Below are 25,671 nucleotides of genomic sequence, written 5' to 3'. Positions count from 1 at the left end.
AAAAAGGCATCACCCAAGAAACAACCAGGAAACCACATATCCCTCACCATGTCACAATGAAGAAATAAGTGGTTCATGTCCTCCCCTCTATGTTTACACACATGGCACCACTCGGGAACAAAGAGACCCTTGCTCTGTAAGTTTAAGATTTAACCTAAAAAGTCCTCATCAAACAAGCCTAAAAGATAGTGTGTCAGATCTAACCCAGCATTAATATTTGAAAATTTCAAATATTAATGGTCAAAGCAACAAAATAATGGACGATAAAAAGCTATATGTCAAGACAACTGGTAATAAATGAAGGGGTGCCTGGGGCAACCCACAGGGGTCATTAACTTACCCATGGAGTACCAACTGAATTATGGATACCATATTTAGAGCCATCATGCTTGATTTCATTCTCATTCCCCGTAGAAGAGTTGAGAGTTGAAGAGCCATCTGAGACAAGCTGAAGGAGCTCTCACTTCCCTGGAGGACAATATAAAAACATAAAATAAAATAAATAAGACATTTTGTTTTTTTGATAGATAAAAATAAGAAGACATAAGAGGGAAATGTAAATTCATGCATAATACAGCCACAGAACCAAACATTGATATTACTCCAAAATCTTTTAGAACTAACACTGGGGTCAACAGTGACACCATCCAAAAGAAAAACTAAAAACTAGGGGCAAGGCAAATCATAGAAACAGGAGAGTCAACATCTAAATGCAAGTGAATTGGAATCAGTGCTTTGCGTACTAAGATTTAACACTCAAAATAAAATCTAAATGTTAGTACTCTGTGTCTTCTCTGTAATGCAGAAGAAATACCGGATAATTTGTTTATTGACTGCAAGTTAGCTTTATATAAGTTGTGCAGTTCAGATCATAATTAACTCCCCAAGTGGAAAATTTGGAACCAAGATCCATCAGTGCTTGGAATCATTCTAGGATGCGTCATGTGCTCAAGCAATTGGAAACATTTGCACGCAAACAGTCTATCTAGTTTACATTATCTCTAAAACAGAAACATACAAGGTTTGAATCCTTGCACAATTACGAAACAAATTACCATCGAGTATCAATTATTACTGAAGATCATCCACTCAGTCAAAGAGAAGAACACACTTTCATAAATCACAACGTAAACAAAGTTCAAATAAGAACCAAATCAGAACCAAAAGAGCTAAGAAAGTACACATAAACACATTTGAGAGCCAATTTCTCATTGCGAATCCACACCACAAAAATTATTTCTTGAGTCAGTTTTGGCTTGGTGACATATCCTATATCAAACCAACGCAGGAAAACAAACCAATGGAAACAATTTTATACGAAGAATAACTAAAAAGGATATAAGCATGTATGTTCGGGGTTTGACTTACAGAAGAAGAGTCATGTTAAACTGCTCTCACCCACATTGAGATTTCACTGCTAGACATAAAAGAAAAAGGGAAAAGAGATTAGAAAGAAAGTGAGGAGAAGAAGTAGATAAAACAAATATGTAATGTGAATAGAGAGAGAGTCATACCCTTAAAATAAGAACTCACAACAAGGTTCAAGGACCATCTTCATATCATGATTGTCCCATTCCAGCAATTCCCACCTTTCTTTCTCTATTTTGATTTGTAATGAAGAAGGCGGAGAAGATAGTTGTCCATTGATACGGCGTAGAGAAAGAGGTAGTCTCTTAAGCTTCGGGCACTCTTCTATCTCAATAGAATCAAGAGAATCACAAAGTATTACATTACTGCTACTGCATATGGTATTCAGCTCCGGTGAAATCACTAATGTCAATCTCCTCAATCGGGGGAATATTTCTACAATTTCTTTTGCTTCTTCTTCGTCAACTTCATCAGATGCTTTAGGCCTAGCTATTATTTCCTCTAATTGCAGACACCGAAAGACAGTAATCTGTTCCAGGTTGGCCAGGTTTAGGAGCACCCCAAGCGCAAAGAGCTGCCTTATATTCGGACACTCACATATTGTAAATTCTTTGAGACGGGAAAAGGTGCCAGGTGGGACCATTGGTGCTGCTGTGACTTTCTCTTCCCTAAATAGTACCAGTAACTTATCCAATTTTACGAGTTGTACAATCTCAAGGCTTTGAAGAGGAAAGGTGAAAGAATAAGAAAAAACTTCTTCTATTTCTTCACACTCCCTGATACAAACGGACTTCATGCATTTGTAAAAAAATCTTAAATTCTGACCTCCGAAAACTGCTAGGGCCTGAACGTCCTTTGGGAGCAGTTTTACAGTTTCACCCAACTCGCTAGCTGGCTTTGTTTTTCTCGCGCAATACACGTAATGGCTAGGTCCTCCCTCTAAGGATTCAAGATATGTGTTGAAGTCATTCAAGCCACAAAATTTGCCTTTAAAAAAATCTAATTTCTTCAACCTTACTATCTCCTCTCCATTCACTGTTAAAGAATTTGACCCACAATTAAGTTTGAGAACCTGGAGTTGAGAGAGTTTGGGTAAAATCCCAGGTGGCATCTCTTGATTGTATGCACGAAGACTGAGGTATCTCAAATTGATCAACTTTTCCAAACCATGAGGTATTTCTTTCGTTGCAGATTCCAAAAGATCCAAGCTCTTTAATGCTGTAAGCTTTGCTAATGAAGGCACACGCTTTAAATCAAAACAACGGTAAATTCTTAATGAAGTAAGATTCTCCAAGTCAGAGATCGAATTCGGCAAAGATTTAATCCTACCACCAAATACATGAAGAACTTTGAGTCCATGCAAATGCACAAAAAATGAATCTGGGATGGTTGCATATCCTTGTAGAAGCAAGGTCGAAAGCTTAGGACACTTTGGTGATATATAAGGAAACTCTGATTCACGGTTGCTTAACAAAGAAACCTTTTCAACATCCTTTCCCCATTCTTCTTCATCAGGAACATCTTCTGATACCATGAACTTGGGACCTGCAATCTGAAGGGCCATGTCTCTTATTAGATCGTGCATCTTCACAAAATACTCTTTTTCAATAAACTCATCATGGGACCCACCTTCTAATAAGCAGGCATTTTCAAGTTTATTCAACATAGTATGGCCCTTATCCAGCATTGCTTGCCTTTTACTCATGCTTTTTATTACTCCCTCATCAATCAAATGCACTATCAAATTGTCTCTATAAATCTCATAGTCTTCAGGGTATAGTGCACAAAACAAGAGACAACGTTGGAGTTTCTTATCGTTTAAGCGTTTATAACTAAGTTGAAGCTTCTGAAATACTACATCTACATGTTCGAGACCCTTCACTGGTGTCTTCAACTCATTCAATGTGTTCCTCCACTCTGAAATATCGACTACATTTTTCAAACTTCCTGCTACAGTGATGATTGCAAGAGGCAAATGGGCACATTCTTTGACAACTCCTTCCACAACATCTTTTGGAATATTCGAAACATCACAGCCCACTGTTTTCAAAAACAAATCCCATGACTCTTTTATTGAAAGAAGCTCCATTTTAATATTTACACAATTCATTCCATTACAAACATTAACATCTCTAGTCGTCAATACCAATTTGCAACCATTTGCTGAAGTAGGCTCTGGGATCCCTACAATTTCCAAAGGAAATGCTTTCCACATATCATCTAGGATTAGCACATACCTCTTCCTTTTTTTCAATTCTGCATACAACTTCCCTGCCCTCGTTGTTTCATCCTTGAACTTTGAGAGTTCATTCTCTAGATTCAAATGGCATGCAATGTCATTTTGTAGTTTGATAACATTGAATGCTTTTGATACGGTAACCCAAATTACACAATTGAACTCGTCTCTCTCTTTTAATAGGCGATTATTGATTTCTTTCATCACAGTTGTTTTACCAATTCCTCCCATACCATAAACACCAATTATTCTAAAATCTTCATCTAACAAGTGTTCCCAAATCTTTTCCAATGTTCTTTTGGCTGTACTCTCTCCCACTAATGCTCTTGTTGGCAATTCATCTCCATTCCTTACAGGTGGACCAATTACCAAACAATCACCGAAACCACAACTTTGATCAATTAATTCTGTCACCTCTAGTATCTTCTCGCAAGCAACTCTTCCAAAGTGCATACGTGAGAGATACTTCCCTCTGATAGCCTCTTGCTCAATCTTTTGTATCTCCTCATTAATCGTTTCTACCTTTTGGAGCCAAGATTTAACTTCTCTTTTTGGTTTCTTTCCTGGAACAAGTTCTGCCCTCATTTCTAATTCTATGTCTGACTTTTTGCATTCTAAATCATCTCGTTTTCTCTTTAGATTTTTCAAATGTTCATCAGCACCTCTGTAATGATTATAATATTCAATAATCGGAGCCAATATTATTTTCCCAAGCTCAAGAAATGAGCCTAATATCTCCATTGGCAAGTACCTGTATGATATCAATATGTACCAATATGGACATCAAACATTTTCTCCATGTACAAAATGAAATAAGATATAAGCACAGAAAGCATTGCAGATCCCAATTTTGATTTGTTAAAAATAAGTACCTTTAAGTGTTGACAGGGCACATCAATAGTCTTACTGAGTAGTTTTTTTTTTTTTTTGATAAGTAAGTATTGATACATGGATTTTTTTAAATATTTTATTTTATTTATTTTTGAAAACATAACATCTACTGATCTATAATGCAAAAGAAAAAGGGAGAGATGAAGAATGTAAATCAAAGATAATTCTAAACGGATCCAAGGATTGTTGGACAATAGAGTCATTACTACCTCCACAGTCCACACCCACCAGGCCCACCACCCTAACCAACACCACTTCACTAGCTCCTCTCCTGGCCCTTTAGCCCATTGCATACCCAATTACTTTTGTAGTTTGTAGCCACAAAGAGAGTTGTTGAAAAATCTTAAATTTCTGTGGCCCAGAAAGTGGATATAAACTTAGAAGGAGCCGAAGTGTACGTAAAGGTAAAGCTAATGAATAGTGATTGGAACCACTTTATATATTTATCTGTTACTGATTAGCTTTTTTTTTTTTTTTAAAATCCCATCCCAATTTACATGCACGATAATATAGAATATCCATACAAGTACAATGAGTTTTTGAACCCAAACTATTGGGAAAACAAATGACACTAGAAAGAAGTGAAAGTATACCTGGATAGAAACGGTAATGTACTGGGCTTGAGCACCCGATATTCCTTCAAAGATACTGATTACAGTGGAGATATAACGCTTAAAATAACGCCAAGAAGACAACAAAGATCAGCAGTTCTCCTATCTAAATGCAATCTTTTTTTCTTTTACTGCAAAGAGAGAGGGGAGCAGAAGATTCAGAGCATCTCCAATAGGCTCTAAAGCCAATTTTGGAGAGCAAACAAACCAGAAATTCACTCCAACAGCTTCTCTATCTCTATATATTTTGGAATAGAATTACTACAGTACCTCTCTTGAAATAGAGAACACTGTAGTATTTACTGTAACACCTTCAAAAAATTTTATCTATTAAAATAATCATCTGGTTGAATAAAAAATAAATTTTTTCTCTTTCTTCCATGCTCTCTCTTTCACTTCTCATCAGAAAAAACTCTCTTCTCATCAGAAAACAAAGATAGACGAAGGCCAACTCTCTCTCTCTCTCTGCCGGCTGTGTGTGTGAGTGAAGTGAGATGAAGAAGAAAGAAAATTAAAAACAAAAATGCAAACATAAAGGAGAAGTCAAAAGATCATGATCGGCTGTGTACGTGAAGTGAGCCGAAGAGGAAAGAAAATAAAAACAAAAAGGTAAGCACAGAAGAGGAGGAGAAGACGAAGAATGGGATTCATGTGGGGGAGAAGAAACAAAAAAGTAGGTACGAAGGACAAGAGTGGATATGTGTGTGGAAGAGAAAAACAAAAAAAAATGAAAAAGAAAAAAGAATATAAAATGATTCTATAGAAAGTGAAACCGTATGTATAGAAAAAAGCAAAAAAAATTATTTAAAAAAAACAAGGAATATTATATCACAATATTTTTATAAAAAATTTTAAATGATAAATTATTATTAACATTTATTAATAAAAATATAGTTTAAATGGATAAAAAAATATTTTAAAAAAATTATAAAAAATTAAAGAAATTATGAAAAAATAATATTTAAATTATAAAAAGAAATGATGGAAAAAATAATTAAATATCGTTATTTAATAATGTTTTACCACTACCCCTCTCCCAAAAAAATTAATAATAATAATGTTTTACCACTATTAATATTTTACTACTATTTGAGAAGTGAAATTCGAATTTAAGAGAATCAAGTATTATAAAAATACCATACGTTGAACTTTCAAATGTTTTAACTATTAATGACATGAAATATCATATTTGTCCCTACACAAAAGACAAATATATATATATATATATATCCAAATTAAGTGAATTCACGTTACCTTTCCAGCTGTCCTCGTAGTAGTTCTACACCTAGTAATAGTACAATTCTATATATAAAATCAATGGATCCCACTTAGTTTCTAAAAAAAAAATGGGTCCCACTTAGTAATCTTGATGTGCTAGACAAAGCCGCCTGTAGAATATTTTTATGGTTTATACCAAGTCGCCTGTAGAAGTTGACTATTTAATGAATTCACATTATTCAATAAAACCGTGTGTCCCACTTGACAATGATTTAACCAAAAAAAAAAAAAAAAACAACAGCAACAACAACTTTGCTACACCTACACGGAATTGAAATCAGTACTAGCATAGGGCTCTAAAAAAATAAAATAAATAAATATATATATATATATATAAATATATATATATATATATATATATATAATATGCAATCAAAGCATGACTCCCATCAAAAAGAAAAATTTCTTTTCAAATCAGTCTCTTTCTTTGGATCTCAGAGTTTTTGTGCAATTTTTAAAAGCATTCAAGTTGGGTTTTTAAGTCACACATTGAAATATTTATAAGTATGCATACTCTTGATACATTTGCATACTTTTTCAACTGTTCAAGTTTCTTTTTTTGATAACCAACGTGAGACATACATCCATGACATGCGATCCATTAAAGAGTTTTTAACACTTAAAGAAATTGAACAACTTGCTGAAAAGATGGTAGAAATGAAAAAGAATATTTCTTATCCATTGGTTTAATCATTAGTGACTTTGGCATTGATCTTACCAGTTGCAACAGCTACTGTTGAAAAAGTTTTTTCAGTAATGAACATAATTAAAAATCGATTGCGCAATCAAATAAGAGATCAGTGGATGAATGATTGTTTAGTTACATATATTAATAGAAGAGTCACAGTCCAATTCCTGGGGCTTCTCCTTTCTCGACCAGACGAAGGAGATATTCATTCCATTCAGGCGGGTAAGGGCTTGGCTTCACCCCATTGTCTCTTCTGCTCTCGGTTCTTGAACATGTTTGGAGATTAGAAGGCAGTTGAAAGAGCTACTCGAAAGCTTGATGAACAAGTGAAAAAAGCCCTATCTATATTTTCTTAGCAAAGGGCTTTTCCCTTACTAGTCAAGTGGTAAGGTAGGGCGCTATTCAGTGAAGAAAACAGACTTTAGGAAAGTGGTTCAGATAGCTTAGTTGGTTAGAGCAAAGGACTGAAAATTCTTGTGTCAATGTTCGAATCCACTTCTAAGTAGGCAAAGGGTCCAAAGGATAGGTAGCTGAGAGTGAGCTTTTAGGATTAGGAAGTGAGAGGAAGAGTGAAGGTCGCCCCTATCTTGCTGGAGGCAAAATTTCTAAAAAAAAGTTGTGGATTACTTGGATTGATTCTCGCGTCCCTATGCACAAAAGGATAGGCGAGTTCGGTGCAAGTGTTCATCAATCGGGTGGATATATATGCTTCGGGGGTTGAGACGAGGTGTAGTGCAATCTAGTTAGCGCATCTGTTTTGGGTACAGAGGGCCATAGGTTCGAATCCTGTCACCTTAATTCTGGTTTTTTTTTTTTTTTGGTGTCTTATCATGAGTTTGGATTTGAATCTTGTTTTCATTAAAATGGAATCCCTAATTCTTGCAAAGGGGCTCTCCTTTTTTTACAAAGGATCGAGTTTATAAGAGGAATCCTTTTGGCAGATATTGGGGATTTGTTTGATACTAAGATGACTCCGGATAACATGATGGTGGCGTCAGGAGCTTCTGGTGCATCAAGCCCGGGAGTCTACCAAGCGCCAATACCACCTGTTCCATAGCCCCAACCTCTTGCAGTTGAACTCGATGGTGGTGGTGCTGCTAATAAGAACGTAGAGGTAGGGTTGTTCCGCCTGCACAAAGCTCGACAAGCCACAACTCTAACCAACCCATTTTGGATGTGCCACCTCCTCTAAAGGGGGACCAGGCATCTTACCAATTCTTACATGCAACATCATCTTATTACAAATTTAAGAATGAGCATAACCACACTTAATTAATTTTAATATCCATATATAAATCTAACAAAATTGGGAGTTGATTGAGATGTTATGAGATGTGATAGGATGTATTGAATTTTAAGTAAAATGCTGATATGACAATCTCTTATTGGATAATGTAAAACATGAGTTTTACATCCCATCTTTAACAAATTCGACTAAATTCATTTATCTGAACCTCGAAAATATAAAAAAGCCTTAATTCAAATTTATTAGCCTTTACAACTAGGTAGAAACTTATATGTATGTGTGTTTGTGTGTGTGTGTGCGCGCGTGTGTGATTGCTTTTAATTGTATATGTACACATGCACATAGTTACAAACTAGTTTCAAGTTAAATATGTCACTTGCATAACACAAATTATTGTGCTTTTTAAATTTTTTAAAAAAAAAATTATTGTCATTGCCTATTAAATGACTTTTTACAACTTGTCCCGTTTACAACTTTTGATTTTACCCTAATGAAACCTCATCGTAACACTGCTACCAAAGCCATTACTCAAAATAATATGCTGTGGCGACATTGTTAGGGAAGATGGAGAGAATAAATAGAAGCAATTTGGAGATAAGCTTTTAGGTCACCAAAGTGTCTCATTAAATCTGGATCAACCAATGACCATTTCATGGAGCTGTCATACATGTTAATAGGTAAACACAATAACAACATAGCACATGAAGAACTGCAGAAACAAATCTAATCCCACAGTTCTAGGACCTCTGGCTTTCCTTTAGAACTTGGGAGCTTGTACAGAATGCTCTGAAAGCAACTAGACCTGAAATGAGAATGCCAAGGAGAGAAAACATTAAATATTATCTCCAGACAAGTTTTATGTGAGCAAAATATATCTGACTTTGAAATCAGAAACAATTATATCTAAAATCATCCCTAGGAAACATTAGGTGTTCTTGCAATTTCATTACAAAGGCATTGATGCTTTATTGACAGAAATCCTAAAACCATAAAATCAACCCCATCCATAATTTTCACCTGAAATTGCAAAGCCTTGAGGATATTATGTTATTGAAGGAGTCTGCCAACAAAATGGCCTAGAAAGGCTAGTTAATGACATTCAGCAGAAAAGATCCACTCCTTGGTAAGAACAGACAGGAAACGTTGTTCTTGCAAACCTGAGGTCGAATTGAAGGAAACCCTAACCACTATCTTAAGCGAAAGTTGCAAGCACTATTTGGAGATAACAGTTACCAATCTAAGTGCAATGAAACTGCCTGTGGTGCACATGGCTGGGAGATGAAATGTTTTGTAGTAATGGTAAGTGCATGGGGAAAGGGTAAGGGGTTTGAATTTATTCAAGGTAGTCACTAGTCAGTGACTGCCTCGAATAAAGTCACCCTCCAAGAGAAGAAGAATAAGGAATAAGAAGCGAGTCTAGGAAGAGAATAGGGAAATTTGCATCAACTTTCATAATAAGCCTTGAGTACACGTTTGCCTAGTATTTATAATAGGATTATACAAAGCTAACACCAAGAAAAGCTAAAGTTTGGTTTTTTAACTAACAACTCATACAACTACTTGTAACAATCTATTTAAAATTTCTTGGTTAGACATAGTCTTGCACTACGTTCTTGATCCTAGTCTCATGTCGTGTCTTCCACACATGCATAGTGATGCTATTGGGCTGGATTGCAGCTTGGGCTTATTACACCAAGGAAATGGTGATTACAAAAATGGCGCCTCCTGTTCTCCTTTTGTAAGAGTAAGGAGGAGAATGGGGGTGTGTAGGCGTCCAGGGTTTTACCCCTCGGGTGGTCCCACTGGCCCATACCTTGAGGGAGTTACTCATTATAATAAAGTAAGGTGGAGGGTGACATCATGGGTTCTAATCCCACCAAATGTGTAACTTACCAACAAAAAAAATATATATATATATCACAAGAATGACCACCAGGATTAGATCTTGGTGAGCTCTTTTCATCTCTTCCATGTTCCATCTAACGAAAATTTACCTTCCCAGTAAAAGAACATGAACTTAATACCTTAAGCACTCTGATAACAACATGGTGTGCAGGTACAGAGCTTATAAACCAGGTTTTAACCTCAGCAATGTCCAAGACATCCATTGAAAATTCATTTATCTGCATGATATTAAACTAGCAGTAAGACATTGGAGCCACTATTAGCGTCTGAATATTTCCTTGCAAAGCAATTTTGGAGAATTGTTCAGAAGCCAAGAACTTTGCTAGGATTGGCACTTAAAAGTAAATACTTTAAGAACCAAAATTTCATTTGGGACTCAAAGGCAAAGCCAAGTGCTACATGGAAATGGAAGGGAATTATCTCCTGTCAAGGCATCCTATTAACCCAACCTCAGTGGCAAATTGGATCAGGAAAGGAAATTGACTTGAACAACGCTAATCAATTCCATCCAAAGCTACAGATTTTATCTAGGGTGTCAAATAACCAGATGCATACAGTGAATTATTTGATCATCCCTGATTTAGGTAGCTGGAATGTTGGACTTGTTAAGAAGCAGTATCACAGTGGTGATTCTCGGAACATCCTAAATCAATGCTTTTCAAATTTTGGCTTTCCAAGCGCTATAATCTTGCCATTTTGCATAAAGGTGATTGGTTAATATCTGGTTAAGAAGACTTACCAATTATTGATAAATAAGAACTTGGATGGAATTCACAACTAATGCACCGGTTTGTTCTTTCAAGGACTAGTCTGTGGCGTCTTAAAATTCATTTCAGAGTAATTACTTTCATGTGGCGGCTCCTTAGCAATAACGTGTAAACCATCAAAGTGAAACTACAGCATAGAAATTTTCCTGTTGAAACTTCATGCTCTTTTTTGTAAAAATGCATAGGAAACCTTAGATCAGCTTTTTCTGGATTGTGACTACATGCAGACTATTTGGTTTGGATCGGGCCAATCGATTCAGCCTGATGAGATTCAACTGCACTCAATTGCACAGAGGATCATTGTGTGACTGGAAAATCTTTCCAACAATGGGATTTACTAAAATTCTAGTTTTTTTTTAAAGTGCTGTTTTGAAGGCAACATTTGAAGTACTAGTCAAGTACTGCTTCATTCCCAAAAGCTTGTTAACCTTAGGTCGACTGAGACTAAAACTACTTCCTCACATAATGTGGTAAATATAGGAATTAATGATTGCAGGGGATTTTGAAATTCGAAAAAAATACCATTGGAAAGGATCTGCTTTTATTTGCAAAGATCGAAATGGCTCTAGACTGTTAAATGGGTGTTTCTCCCAGCCCGTTAAAACCTAGCGATTGTCCTTGTTATCAGAGTGATACTTTATGAGATTTGAAGGAAGGGCTATAGAGAAGCTTTAGTTCTTTTACAGATGGATAGGATTTGTAATATATTACACCATAAACAAAAAGTAGGCTGGGAGACTTTGGCTGTTTTTGAAGGATTTTTTTTTTTTTTTTTGGATAGATAAGTGTCAAATTTTAAACCAATAATAAACAACTTAAATTTCGACCAAACTACAGGTGGGTAAGTTGCAATATGTCATTTTTTTTTTCATACAAGATAGAATTTTACTCTAGAATAATCTAAGTGTATATATGTGTGAAGCTCCCTCCTGGAGACTTAAACCTTAACCCTTGCCCCTTACATCCCATACCCTACAAGCACTTATATTTGTGGAGTGACCATCGTACTAAGGGCGTGCAGTTTTTGAAGATCTAGAAGTGCTACCAAGAATGTTCCACAGTCTACAATATCGAGTTGTGCCAGAAATTCTATTTCGAGAAGTGCAGAAGGAAGTTGAAGCAGAAGATAAACTTTTGTGCTCCTTAAGTGGAATCCCATGATTTTCAGCTATTTTCATGCATTTACTTTTCTTCTTTTTTTCATTTTGCCTCTCCTACTTTTAGTGCTCTATCCTTGTAATTATTAAGTGTCTAACGTTCTACTATACTGTTTTTGTTTGTTAATAATAAAATGGGACTCAAATACACATAAATTGATTCTTCTTTAATATATTTGTTTCAAAATTCCAAAAAATTGGTAAATGTTGTTGCAAAAAGTGAAAACTCTGTTATTCTACATATAGGGAAAACAAAATTTTTTGTTAAAAAAATCCATACAGAAAATTCTACAAAAGCAGACCAAAAAATATAAAAGAAATAATTGTATCTCAAACTTTATCACAAAACTGGGATTTGAAAAATCAAAACTTCACACAAAGTCAGATGCATCCTGCAATACACAAGTAGACTGGACAATCAACTTCACAGACAGAAAATAAGTTAAAGAAAAAGCTCAAAAAGGTGAGCCCTTACAATCTAGGCCCAAATGCATTCTGCATCAAAGAACATGATGGTAGTACACTTATTCAGGCTGAAGATTATACCATCAATTGGCTTTGTCACTACAACAGCTAGCTCAGCTGAACAAAGTCCATTGGAGTGATGCAGCCATTACTATGCAAATTTGCTTATTCAAGAATTATTTTACTGGGTCCATGTGTGAAGTCCATGTGTGAAGTCCAAATGAAGTAAAAGTTGTGAGGTTTTAAAGGTTTACGTATGAGTCTTTTAAGGTTATAGTAGTTTTTTTATTTGGGTATTAATTTTATTAGTTATGGTCACTTTTGTAGTCAAGGGCAAATCTGTAGTCTCTGTAATTCCTGCTAACTAAGGGTATTTGGTAGTTTAATTGAGCCTAAAATTTTCTAAAATCCTAACTATCTTAGATTTTATTTTCTTTGGTCCAAATTTTCTAAAATCTTCTATTTCTTATAGTATTGTTCATACAACCCCTGAACACCATAAAAACCTCTCTTTTTCTTCATCCTTATAAACCCAAATCAAGCCCTTTCTTTTACGTACCAAAACACTGAACCTATCACAAGCATATGTAGACAAATTCTCCAATTTTTCCTATGTCATAGAAGTTGTACCATATACCTCTATTCTCAAAAACAATAAAACTCCAACCCCAAACAGCTTTCTTTCTTCATTTATGTTTCAGTTTTTTTCCTAAGAATAACTTTTAAGATGAAAAGGCCAAAGTAGGTCATCAAGAAACAAGAAGACCATTTAGCAAAAAATCTTATGTAACTTGTAAGGACCAAAAATAGTCACTAAAACTAAAGCAAAAATTGATGTCATTTACTTAGCATTCATTCCCCATTAAACTTACACGGCCATTAAACAAAATATGACATATATCTTACCACATATAACAAGGGTGATAGGGTTATGGCTCGGACTTGATAAGTCCTTCAACAGAGCTTCGGTACTTTGCAATCAGATCCCTGGTAATGAAATAAATTAATAAATAGATAACACATATTGAATTAAAGCACATATTGCAACAAATTTCAAATTATCAAGCAATACAGACCTCCGCTGATTCAACAACTGCTCACTTTCCTCCAGCTTCCGCTTCTGACTGTCAACCGTCTGCAAACAAAACAATAACTCTCAAATTCCCCAAATACACAAACAAACTAAAACAAAAGCTAAAATGAACCCCATAAAAATCTTTGATTATGCCAAAAAAAAAAATAATAATAATAACGGTACAATGTCATCCTCCAATGTAGTATGAAAACTGAATAAGCCCGCATTACATTATAGGTTATATACATGGTTTAGACTTGAGAAACGCATTGTAAATGAACAACTCAACATGGTTCGTTGAACCATTCTCACCACAATTGATTCCAAATAATGGATTCGTATACTCTACAATGCACATAACATGGAAAAGCAAACACCATATAATCAAACACCACCAATAATTCGTAAATCACATAAATTCATATAAAACCCAAGGGGGTAAAATAAATAACTTTGATTTATTAAAAAAAAAAAAAAAAAAAGAGTTGGCAATTACCATAGCCTTGGTGGGAATTGAAGACGAAATTGATTTCAACAGCACCTGGCACTTCTCAAAGTGGGTGTTCAACTCAGCCACCTTTCATAACAATTGCATATGCTAATTAAAAACCCCAAAAAGAAAGAAAGAAAAAAAAAAAGAAAGGATTTTGCAAAATATTAGAAAAGAAAATAGTAAAATAGAAATGAGAAGGCGTAGCAATAGCAAAGTACCAAAGTATCTGATTGCTGGTCCCTGGTTCCATGGTCAATAACTTCCGCTAAATTCTCCACCATCTGTAACCACCATCATAATAGAGCTGTAAATAAGAATGTAAAGGGGTTAGGGTATTGAAAGAAAGAAAGAAAAGGGGTACATGTACATGTAAGAGGTGGAAGTGAGAGGCGAGCGATTGGTGCTGATGCTGTTGCTGTTGCTGTTGTTGCTGTTGCTGTTGCTGCTGCTGTTGTTGTTGAAGGATACGCTGTTGTTGTTGTTGTTGTTGCTGCTGCTGCTGATAGTGCAATTGTTGTTGTTGTTGTGGATGAAGTTGAAACTGTTGTGATTGTGGTGGTTGTGGTTGCTGGGGATTGAGGTAGAGGTGGTCTTGATTGGAAGGTGTGGAGGTGTTACTGTGGCTGTGAGTCGGGATGGATGGGATCATACTCCAATTTCCTCCTCCTCCTCCTGCGTTGAAATTATCCATCTCTCCTCTCTCTCTCTTCACTCTTCCTTATTCAGATAGACAAGAAGGTTGCAAAGCAGCATTTGTATTGTAGGTCAAAATTCTTAAGTGTCACTGCTGTTTGAATTCATGAAACACCCCTTAAAATAGACGATAATTTGTACTCCTTCTATGGATTTTATTTATTTATTTTTATTTTTTAAGGTAAGAAGGAGAAAATGTAGAGGCAATACTTACAACACTAGCTGAGTTATGATAATAAAACCCCTATTTCACCTTTAAATTTGGTCAATTACAATTTTGTCTTTCTAAGGGTGCATTTGTTTTGGGGGAAAATAACCAAACCCGCGTGTTTGACAGCAACGGAAAATGAAATTTTTCGAAAAATCATTTCCTGTTGACCAACATTTACTCCTTTGATCCGGAAATGATTTTACACCCTCATTTTCACTTCAAATCATTTTCGGAGAGAGAGAGAGAGAGAGAGAAGAGAGAGCCCAGATCGGAGAGAGAGAGGCCAGATCGGAGAGCACCGATCGTCGATTGACGAGCGGTGCGATCGCCCGACGAGCGCGCTCGCCATCGACGAGCGGTGCGATCGTCCGACGAGCGCGCTCGTCGATCGCGATCGTCGATCGTGATCTCGCGAAGATCGAGATCGCGCCGTCGCGAGATCGTGATCTCGAATCGCGATCGACGACGCGGTCGTCGGACTGAAGCTTGCGAAGCACCGCGCTGTCAAACCCAGTCGAGCGTCGATCGTTGATGATTTTTTTTTCTGGGTTTGTCTTTTCCTTCTTCTTTTCCAAACACCAAAAAATATTTTTCAGAAAATTTTTTGAAATGCAACCAAACACATGAAAACATTTTCCTTTCCGAAAAATAGCATTTCCGAAAAATGGAATATTTTCTGAAAATGCTTTTACACGAACCAAACACAGCCTCTTTCTCTTTATCAACATACTCTCATTCCATCAAACACCACTAATAAAACTACTATTAACTATTATAAATTAATTTTTATTAACTCAAAAAAATTATAATAAAAGTAAAAATAATAATAAATTTTCTTTATTTTATATATAATATATATTACCCCCAGCGAATCTCTACACTCCCCCGAACTGATTTGTAAAGTTTTTTTTTTTTTGATAACGCTCTCCTCCAACTAATTTCTTCAGGTTTGAACAGTCTTTTTATTATTATTATTATTTTTTTATCACAATCTTTGTCTCCTCTATTTTATCACATCCATTTTTACCAAATGCAAACACAATCTTCCATTCTTATCAAAGCCTTCACTTTAGCAAATACAAAGCCTCAAGTAGATCAATCAAATATTATTCATGAGCCCTCTTCAAGTATCAGGAAAAACCTTGAATGGTTGGATACTTTGATCCAAGCATTTCTTGTATATTCAAAATTTCTTCTGTTCGTTCAAGGTTACAAGAGTTATTCCAAGAACAAATATCAAAAGAAGGGAAAGAAATTGAAAGTGTATTTCATTTCCATGAAATGCCATCTGACAATTGCAATTCAGATGGCAAACGACACAATGATATTAACTACATTGAATCCCTGTACTTTAGAACATCATTGGTGTTCAAATCAAATATCTTGCAAATATCTGAAATGGCACATTTACTAAGACCGTCATGCCCATCCACACGATGAAGAAGTTCCTCAAGTTCCTTTGATGGTTGCAAAACCTGAATACAAAGAAAGATATTAACAAACTTTAGCAAAAGCAGCCCCAATGGAAGTCTATATTAACATTAATTGGTCCAAAGCATTCCAATTATACATATGCCGAATTGTTATATAGAATTAAGACAAATGCAAATAATCCAGCTACCATAGTTGGCATATCAATTGCCTGTTTGGTTTGGTAAATTCAATGACAAGGTATAAAAAGAAGGCTTTAATCAGTTTTTAAGAATTTTTTTATTAGTAAATAAATTCATTATAACAGAAGGCAATCCCAATACACTGACTGCGTAAAGAAGAAAACACCAAAAAAAAAAAAAAAAAAACAGCAAGCAACTAAGAAATGTACAAGGACTCCGCAAAGTCTAATAACCCCTGTACTGAAAAGGATATTTCAGCTTCACCACACTAAGCTCTTTTCAGCTTCACCACGCTAAGCTCTTGGCCCTCAAAGAATCAAGGGCTATGTTCTTTCTAAATACACCACAAAAGGAGGCACAAAGGAGCAGTGTGCCATACCTCCCTACTACTTCTCCCACCAAACCACCAGATCCAACACGCCAACAACTCCAACACTGAAAAAGGCATCACCCAAAAAACACCCAGGAGACCACATATCCCTCGCCATGTCACAATGAAGAAACAAGTGGTTCATGTCCTCCCCTCAATGTTTACACGTAGCACCACTCGGGAACAAAGAGACCCTTGCTCTGTAAGCTTAAGATTTAACCTAAAAAGTCCTCACCAAACAAGCCTAAAAGATAGTGTGTCAGATCTAACCCAGCATATGGAGACCATATGAAAATTTCAAATATCAATGGTCAAAGCAACAAAATAATGGATGATACAAAGATAGATGTCAAGACAACTGGTAATAAACAAAAGGGTGCCTGGGGCAACCCACGGGGGTCATTAACTTACCCATGGAGAAACGACTGAATTATGGATACCATATTTAGAGCCATCATGCTTGGTTTCATTCTCATTCCCCGTAGAAGAGCTATCTGAGACAAGCTGAAGGAGCTTCTCACTTCCCTGGAGGACAATATAAAAACATAAAATAAAATAAATAAGACATTTTTTTTTTTTGATAGATAAGAATAATGAGACATAAAGAGGGAAATGTAAATTCATGCATAATACAGCCACAGAACCAAAACATTGATATTAAATGAGCTCCAAAATATTTTAAAACTAACACTGGGGTCAACAGTGACACCATCCAAAAGAAAAACTAAAAACTAGGGGCAAGGCAAATGATAGAAACAGGAAAGTCAACATCTAGAGGCAGCACATAAATTACTTATGTGATGATCCCCATACATCTCAAATGAACTCAACAGTGCCTTACAATCTACTGCCTTGAAGGAAACCTTTTTATCCACCACTTGGGAGGATCTGGTACGGTCCTGTATATCCTCTGTTATATTATGGGACAATACTTTTTGCCAGCTGTTTTCAAACTGTTTTCTTTTAGGCCTTCTGCTAGTCAACTTGAAACAAATCACTTCCTTTACTAGTGCATTCGTTAATTTATATTTAACATGACAACTTACAAGGTAGCTAGCTATAAGGCCTACCTGTTCTCTACTATGTTGATATAATATGGTTGACAGCCCAAGAAACATCATGCCACATGAATTCAGTTGTAGATACAAATATTCTTCTTAGAAAAAGTGGAAATTAGTTACATATACACATGCATACAAGTATGTCAAAATCCAATTTTTCTCATCTATCCAAAGACCATTGGGTGCACACATGATTGAAGTAATATATATGCCACAAAGATTAGGGAAACATGTTTTAAGACTACCCATGAAAAAGACATTCTAGTGCATAGTTTCTAAGTGATAATTGCCTAATTAGAGCAGGGTTTCAAGGCATCATTCATGTAAGGTCATCCAAACTTTTGGGATAAATATTTGTTGTTAAGTTGAGTTTCAATAGGGAAAAACAAATATTTCAACAGATTTACAATCTAGCTGTTACTTGCAAGTATTAGCATGTGAAGAATGCAACTCCAAGTCCCATTTTTTAGAACTTCCCTAACGTACTTTTAGATTGTTGCATGCATCATAAAACAAATTAGGTTGCAAGTCGCAATATGTAAGAACGTGAACACACCTGGAGAGCCCTCCAGTGAGAGTAAGTCCGGAATAAAATCCAGAAGAATGGGATATTAGGCAAAGGTAAAACCTATAATAGAATAAGAAATAAAACAAGTAAGAATTATGATGTAATGCTTTTGAAAAAATAATATGGATATTGAGATGTCTCGATGTATATAACTTCAAAAATTGAGAATCCAAAATTATAGTGAAAGTAAACACATACGTACAGTAAATACAGTTGACAAGGGAAGCAATGCAACTGAACCATAGAAGTACTTCTTGTGGATGATATTTCCCCTGATAATCAGATAGCACTTCATATCAAATGTCCACCACTTGTAGAAAAACAATAAAATCTAAATCAATTTCATCCAATCAGAACTTAAATATAACAGATCTACAAGAAACAAATATAAATGAAACAATAAGCAAATGAGCTTGTTAGTTCTTAGGGTCATTATCCAAGAAGCTTTACTAATGGATCTTAAAGTCATTTACAGGACATTAAGCTCAGCAGCCCTTGAAAAAAAATGTGCCCCTACTCTACATGCCCTTTAACAAAATGGCTAAAAAGATCACAGAAATACTCAAGAATATAATGCCTCAAACTACTTTAACTGGGGTATGTGCATTCTTTTTGGCCGCTCTACTCAATTCCCCTCATTGCTCCATAAGATAATTTTTCACAGATGATGAGTGTCTAAAAGGTTGAGGTTAAGCAGGACTTTGAAAAAATTACATGGAGTTTAAGTCTAGTAAAATTTGAAACAAAGAGGAAGGGATTGGGTAGGAATATAAAAAAAGTTTCATTAGCATTCATTATCTTCCTACATATTCATTCAGAAATCCAAGGTCTGCACTGCTTTTAATTCCAGTATTGGAGAATCTAGTGGTAAGTAGCTGGTAAAAGAGTATCTTTTGGGGGTCAACCAAACTCTAGTTTATTACCAAAGAGAAGTAGCGGTGACACAAACAAAGCTAGCAGTAATTTTCAACTTCTGACTTATCAGATAGACAAGAAAAAGAAGGGAAAATAAATTACCTCGTGGCAATATGCCGTAACCTTCTACGCACAAGTCGTGCATTTAAACTGCAAGATTGTAAGAACAGTGTAAAAAGGGCATGATTACAGAACAGAGAAATAATACAAAAAGAACCAAAGTTAGAGCTCTGAACCTGCATACTATAGCAGGTAAAAAAAAAATGTAAACTCCATATGATTATTAGTTATAGGCTAGAAGTGGTAACATTAACTGAATTAACATGTTATTTGCAAGAACATAATTGCGTAGTGTATGCCTCTTTGCCAACTTTTTTTCAGATTAGATATCAGCCGGTAATGAAATGTAGAAGAATTAAAACCGTAGAACACACAGTATAGCAAAAAAAGGTTTAATTTTTCATTTTTCATTTAGATATAACAATTAACAAGCAATGCGAATGATTGGTTTAGTGGGTAACTCAGTAAAAACCCATAAATGATTGCATAGAGAATAATGAAGTGAAAAACATTTAATTTTAATAGAAACAAAAAACGTGGAAAAAGATGAAACCTTGACGGGTAGGTAATTTGAACATCTGTAATCTCCTTAGATATAGACTTCAAGAATATCTCAGAGGGCTTAACCCGTGACAAAAGCCGCAGTCCCAACCTATGTATATATAAATATAAAACTCGAGAGTAAAGAAAGAAAACAGTAAGGTCAAAAGAAAGAATGAGGAGTAAAGGAAGCTCACAAATGAATCTTGTTCTTGAGAGTTCCTTGAGGAGCTTTTTCTAGACCAATCCAAGCGTTATTCATCTTTTTGAAAAGAACCCAGAAGAGAAAAGGTGAGAATCAATGAGATTAGTAATGAATCTAAAAAAAAGAGAAAAGGTGAAAAAGGAGGGACCTTGAGAGAGACGAAGTCGATGAGGAGTTCCGCATTGGCGTTAAAGGGTTTGGAATTGGAGGAGATGCTGCGCCAAAGTTCTCTTAGTGTAGAAGGTGTTTGAGAAGGACCTGAGCCGAAAGTAGTAGAAACAAGCGAGTCGTTGATTGATCGAGCGAAGCACCAATTCTTCCCTTTAATCGGGAACACTACCAATCTCGCTCTCATGTTTACCAAAATGAAAAAAATATAAACTTTACCTCTGCTCTGCCCCTTAGCCCCTTAGCCCCTTAAACCCTTACCCTACCCCACTAAGCAAAGCAGCCTACACTACACCCTAGACTTTGATATCTAATTATGTATTTTCAATTAAAATTTTGAATTTGAGAGTAAGGAAAGGAATCAATCATCGTGGATCTGTATATTCCAAGTCAGTAATATCAATATTGTTACTTTAAATATTTAGACAAAGTCAATGGAATTTTTTATTTTTTTTACAAAAATAAGAATAGAGAAAGGAAAATGAAAAATAGAAAAAAAAAAAAAAAATTTGAGAGAGAGATCTGGGCAGAGTCGGCGAGGTTGCAGTTCAGATTTAATTAGGTAGTGTGTAGTGCAAGTACTAGTGGGACATCACTAAACCTAAACAGAGGAGAGAGACGGGGAAACCCGAAACCGAAAACAGTTAAGTGTTAACAAAAAGCGAAGCCGCGACGCGCTTTTACTTTAGTTATAGAAGCCCACGCCTACACACTTAACACTTGTTAGACTTGGTGGACTGTGACTCAGTTCCATGAATAAAAAAGGCTCTAATCCTATCCCACGATGGAAGTCCACTAATTGCTTCTGTTTCTGGCCCAACTGGGGCCCACTGCTTCTACTATCATTCTTGAGAATGATTTCGGGAAAGACATAAGAAAAACTAACCCAACCGCTCCTCAGATTCTTTAAAATGTGATGAAACGAGAAGGGTCGAGTCCAAAATTCCGATATAAAATAAATAAAGGTTAATTTTGCATGACAAAGAACACACCTAAAGTGCTAAACACCAAAATGATGGATAAACATGAATAGTGCATTAAACCTATATCGTCTTACACGTATAGCAAGACTGAGAATTTAATAGATATTAAAAAAATTGAGAGAAAGTGAGAGAGACATGACTCTACTATGCTGCCACGTTCACTCTCAAGCCTAATATTGTACTACTTTGCTGAGAGGGCTAAGTGTAGTGAGTATTGGTTAGTACTAATGGAAGGTTTTTTTTTTTTTTTTATAAGATATGATGTGAGGTTTTATAGTAGGCTTGAAAATTTTACCACGTATTAGTCTTTGCATAAGAAGCAAAGTTATTGACCCCATGTTGTTAAACAAGTAGTAAAGGTCAAATTTGCCTTATGGCCCTTATCTTAGAATTTTTTTTTTTTTTTTATTTAAAAAAAAAAAGAAAAAGAAAAAAGAAGCAAAGTTATTGACCCCCATGTTGTTAAACAAGTAGTAAAGGTCAAATTTGCCTTATGGCCCTTATCTTAGATCTTTTTTTTAAAAAAAAAAAAAGAAAAAGAAAAAAGAAGCAAAGTTATTGACCCCATGTTGTTAAACAAATAGTAAAGGTCAAATTTGCCTTATGGCCCTTATCTTAGATAAAGAAAGGACCTACTCTAATCATTGTAAGGAAATTTGTTGGGCAAGCTTGATTGTTTGCACTTTCCCAGACTCATTTGATGAATACCAGATTTCGCAAATGGCCCTAGCTCACATAGTAAAATCCATGTTCTAAGTTCATGAAAAGGCTTAAATAGACCCAATCGTACCCACCAAACCACACTCTTTTAAATCTCCATAAAGGTTGCATGGTGTTGGGTCGTGCAAGAAACTAAAATGTTATAAAAATACATAAGAGCCATGAGACAAGCCTAAATGGCCATCAATATTAGCCTCGTCACATATATCACTTGTGGTATGCGCGTGTCTAAAATTCTCGCGGGCTTCAACTTGTCTTCTGCCTTGAAATAAACGGCTGATTTTGGTGTGAACTTGAACTTAAACTGAGATAAAAATTCAACTGGGTCTCCACTTTGCACAATCAAGTACACTATATACTTTCTTTTTTTTTGGCACATAAAGTGCCTTTCTTCTTCTTTTTTCAAGTCTCCCCAATTAAACCATGGATTTCGGGCTTCCAATTTCATTTTTTGGGGCCTTGTGGCTAGTATTCAGGTTAAGAACAACCGGCTTAAAACCAAAGGCATTTAGGCCTTTTTCAAACTTCAGTCATACCCAAAGAAAACTTCTTTTCCACTCTTTGTAAAAACGCAACTCCCTCCTCCTACTTTAGTTTGTAACCACGATCTCACTCAAGACCAAATCTTTGCATACCACTACCACTGCGACTAGAAAAAACTCAAAAAGAGAGCCCAACCTTATACCATCACAACCAATTGCTACCAACTGCTATCAAGCCAAAATTCATAATTCATATTTTGTCAAATTAATGACGCAAGACATACTAATAGAAAGATGCTTGATTATCAAACTATACAAATCAATTAAAATCAGTCCATGTTGCATGTATGCCTGGTGCCATAAGCCGTAAAACAAGTGGAAATGATCTTAAGAAACAAGATTAACATGAAATTCAATTTAACTTTAAACTTTAAACCAACATGCTTGGGCTGTATTCAGTGTTATAACAGAAATACGTAGAATAATCCAACATGAATTAATAAAATTATAACTAATCTGAGGCCTAAAACAAAAGTAAGAAGATGACATGCATCAAATACAAATTATACAATGCACTCTATGTGTACAGTGTATATCATTGCCAGAGTCTAGACAAACATAAATACGAATATAGAGTTGATACATGCCTATCCAATGCAATTCAAGAAACTAAATGGGCATTTGTTATCAAATGCAATCCAAGAATTAAACAAATATGGACGAACAATTATGTAGAAACTTTTTTGAAAAGACACTATTAATTGGATCTGACTTCTGTCCAGTGGTCAATGGCCATTGGACCCGTTAGGATACGGACACGTGTCCGCATCGCAACGTGTCCAATGATCACTGACACTGGACACAAGCTGCTCCCTTATTAATTTGACTAGTTCATAGTTTACCATCACCACCCTTTGAAGTGGCCTAAATAATCAATTACATCGTCTCCTTCATTCCTATCAGGCCATCATTATCAGCTAGCTTGACTGCCTCGTCCTTATCGTTTAGCCGATCTTTTTCTACGTCAACCTTATGTTCCTTTGTATCTTTGCCATCACCCTTATGCTCTCTAAGGCCTCTCCATCTTTTCATTAATTCTCGTGATGCCTAATGTCATTAGTAGACTTCCTCACCTCACCCTGATTCATTTTCTTTTCGGGCTTATCAGCAGATCAATCTCCAATAAATAAGTCTATTATCCTCCCCATAAGATTGTTTCCTTTTATTAATTCCATCTTGCCTTAAACTCTTTGGCTCTTTTACCTGAATGGATAGAATTTGAAGCCGAAATGTTGGCATCGATTTGCCTTACGTATTCCAAGATGGCCAAGATTGTATCGTCTATATTAATGCCTTTTACGCCTAATTCTCCATTTGTTCTTTAAACCAACAGAACAAAAATAAAAAGAAATCAAAAGGTATGTATTATACTCACTTTATAAAAGAAAGATGGTGTGTAGATATACCAAATTCAACTGGCTTCCTTTGAGTTTATAGGTTTCAAGAAAGCGTTTGAATGTAATATTTGTTCCAAATTTATTGCAAGAATGCAAAATGCCTACCAAGATTGATTGTGAAAATATTTTAGACTTAAGATCTCCAAACATATAATAGGAATGAAGAAAATTATAAAATAAAAAAAAAAAATAAAAAAAAAAAAACACAAAATCCTAAGAATTATGTGATTTGACAATAGCCTATAGTAGGAAACAAAAATTTGTCAAGCCAATTACAAAGTACCAAGTCAAAATTTAGTGACACATTCCAAATTTATGTGTCATTAAATTAAATAAATCTGTTGACATGTGGCGTTTAAATTGACATCACAATAGTGAATTAAATTTTACTAGGAGCAAGTATCATAGCCAGCAATCTGATCTACATGTGGAGGGCTGAGATGAAGGAAGGAAGGGGAATATAAAGGAGAAAAGCCCCATTACAAAGGGGATCATCAAAAAATCTAAGGAAAAATCACTATAGATTCAAGAACTGTAATTTTGTATAAGTTTAAGAGAGATATATAAGAACAAACCATCCTCGGACTTCGCCGAGGAGGACTTTTCTTGAATAAAATTGTTGTTCTATTCTTTCTAATAATAGCTAACCTACTGTGATTACTATCCACCTAACTCATTGAAAGTTTATCTTTAAGCCCACCATTTAATAAATTCTTTGTTTTGGGCTCTTTGGGTCATTGACCCTCCATTTGGGCTTTAGGAGCTAACTGTGCCCTTACATATGTTATTTCATTTTAAAGGTTTTTTTTATATTTTTTAATATTTTTTATTTTGGAATTATTTATATTTTTGGTGTAGGCGGAGATTGAATCCCAGATTTCTTATACAACCATTAGAGACTTTACCAAAGACCTATTTTGATTTATTTAGTAATAATTGAAACCTATTTTGATTTATTTATGAAATTTATCATAGCTTTACTATACTGGCACATTCAAAACCAAACCATAATATTTTATGGCTCTCCCTAAGTAAGTATTTTTCAAACTTGGTCATACCCAAAGAAAACTTCTTTCACACTTTTTGCAAAAACATGACTCTCACCTACTCTCATAAAGACCAATTTTTTGCTTTTAGAGGTATCTAGGATTGTACTTAATTTTGTTTATAATGTTGCAGCTATGGTAGTTAGAATACCAAATACATAACAGTTGGGCTGATCCAACTTCTTTTGTAGACTGATAACTTTGTATTTTCCTTTTGTGGTATCAAAAAAAAAAAGACAAATTTTTTGCACACCACCCACTACTACAACCAAATAAAGAAAGCTCTTAATAGTGGTATTTCAGTCAGGAAGAGGTTTGGAACCCTGAGTACAGTTTTCCTGGTGTAGCAGGAAAAGAAGCTGTACGCAAAACGGTGCTCAGATGAAAATGCTCTTTCTC

At 35.4% G+C, this 25,671-nt stretch overlaps 3 protein-coding genes across 5 annotated transcripts; all 3 read right to left on the bottom strand.

Moving 5' to 3' along the window:
* Positions 1–6: 6 nt before the first annotated feature.
* Positions 7–5,742, bottom strand: LOC115988714 (probable disease resistance protein At4g27220). Of its 3 annotated transcripts, none has more exons than XR_004091632.1 (5): positions 5,089–5,742; positions 1,515–4,355; positions 1,369–1,417; positions 341–468; positions 7–178 (listed from the first exon to the last, which is right to left on the bottom strand). XR_004091632.1 is itself a non-coding variant. In XM_031112323.1 (4 exons), the coding sequence occupies exon 2, from the start codon at positions 4,343–4,345 to the stop codon at positions 1,517–1,519; it is 2,829 nt and encodes a 942-aa protein (XP_030968183.1). In that variant the 5' UTR covers positions 4,346–4,355; positions 5,089–5,742; the 3' UTR covers positions 185–468; positions 1,369–1,414; positions 1,515–1,516. The 3 variants fall into 3 exon arrangements, 1 of the variants encoding a protein (XP_030968183.1); XR_004091631.1 differs by having other exon boundaries at positions 1,369–1,414; XM_031112323.1 differs by lacking the exon at positions 7–178 and having other exon boundaries at positions 185–468; positions 1,369–1,414.
* A 2,932-nt stretch (positions 5,743–8,674) lies between these two features.
* LOC115989021 (mediator of RNA polymerase II transcription subunit 9-like) lies at positions 8,675–15,057 on the bottom strand. Its single transcript, XM_031112667.1, has 6 exons — positions 14,548–15,057; positions 14,399–14,461; positions 14,184–14,264; positions 13,689–13,747; positions 13,519–13,599; positions 8,675–9,120 (listed from the first exon to the last, which is right to left on the bottom strand). Exons 1-5 carry the CDS (start codon positions 14,869–14,871, stop codon positions 13,542–13,544), a joined length of 585 nt encoding a protein of 194 aa, XP_030968527.1. The 5' UTR covers positions 14,872–15,057; the 3' UTR covers positions 8,675–9,120; positions 13,519–13,541.
* Positions 15,058–16,212: 1,155 nt separating this feature from the next.
* Positions 16,213–21,422, bottom strand: LOC115989020. Its single transcript, XM_031112666.1, has 8 exons — positions 20,565–21,422; positions 20,409–20,473; positions 20,225–20,323; positions 19,714–19,761; positions 18,899–18,968; positions 18,685–18,756; positions 17,479–17,592; positions 16,213–16,559 (listed from the first exon to the last, which is right to left on the bottom strand). The coding sequence occupies exons 1-8, from the start codon at positions 20,769–20,771 to the stop codon at positions 16,416–16,418; spliced, it is 819 nt and encodes a 272-aa protein (XP_030968526.1). The 5' UTR covers positions 20,772–21,422; the 3' UTR covers positions 16,213–16,415.
* Between the last annotated feature and the right edge of the window lie 4,249 nt (positions 21,423–25,671).

The sequence above is a fragment of the Quercus lobata genome, chromosome 5, assembly GCF_001633185.2.
Source record: "Quercus lobata isolate SW786 chromosome 5, ValleyOak3.0 Primary Assembly, whole genome shotgun sequence".
In the NCBI taxonomy this organism is placed as follows: domain Eukaryota; kingdom Viridiplantae; phylum Streptophyta; class Magnoliopsida; order Fagales; family Fagaceae; genus Quercus; species Quercus lobata.
This window is presented reverse-complemented; position numbering and strand designations above follow the sequence as displayed.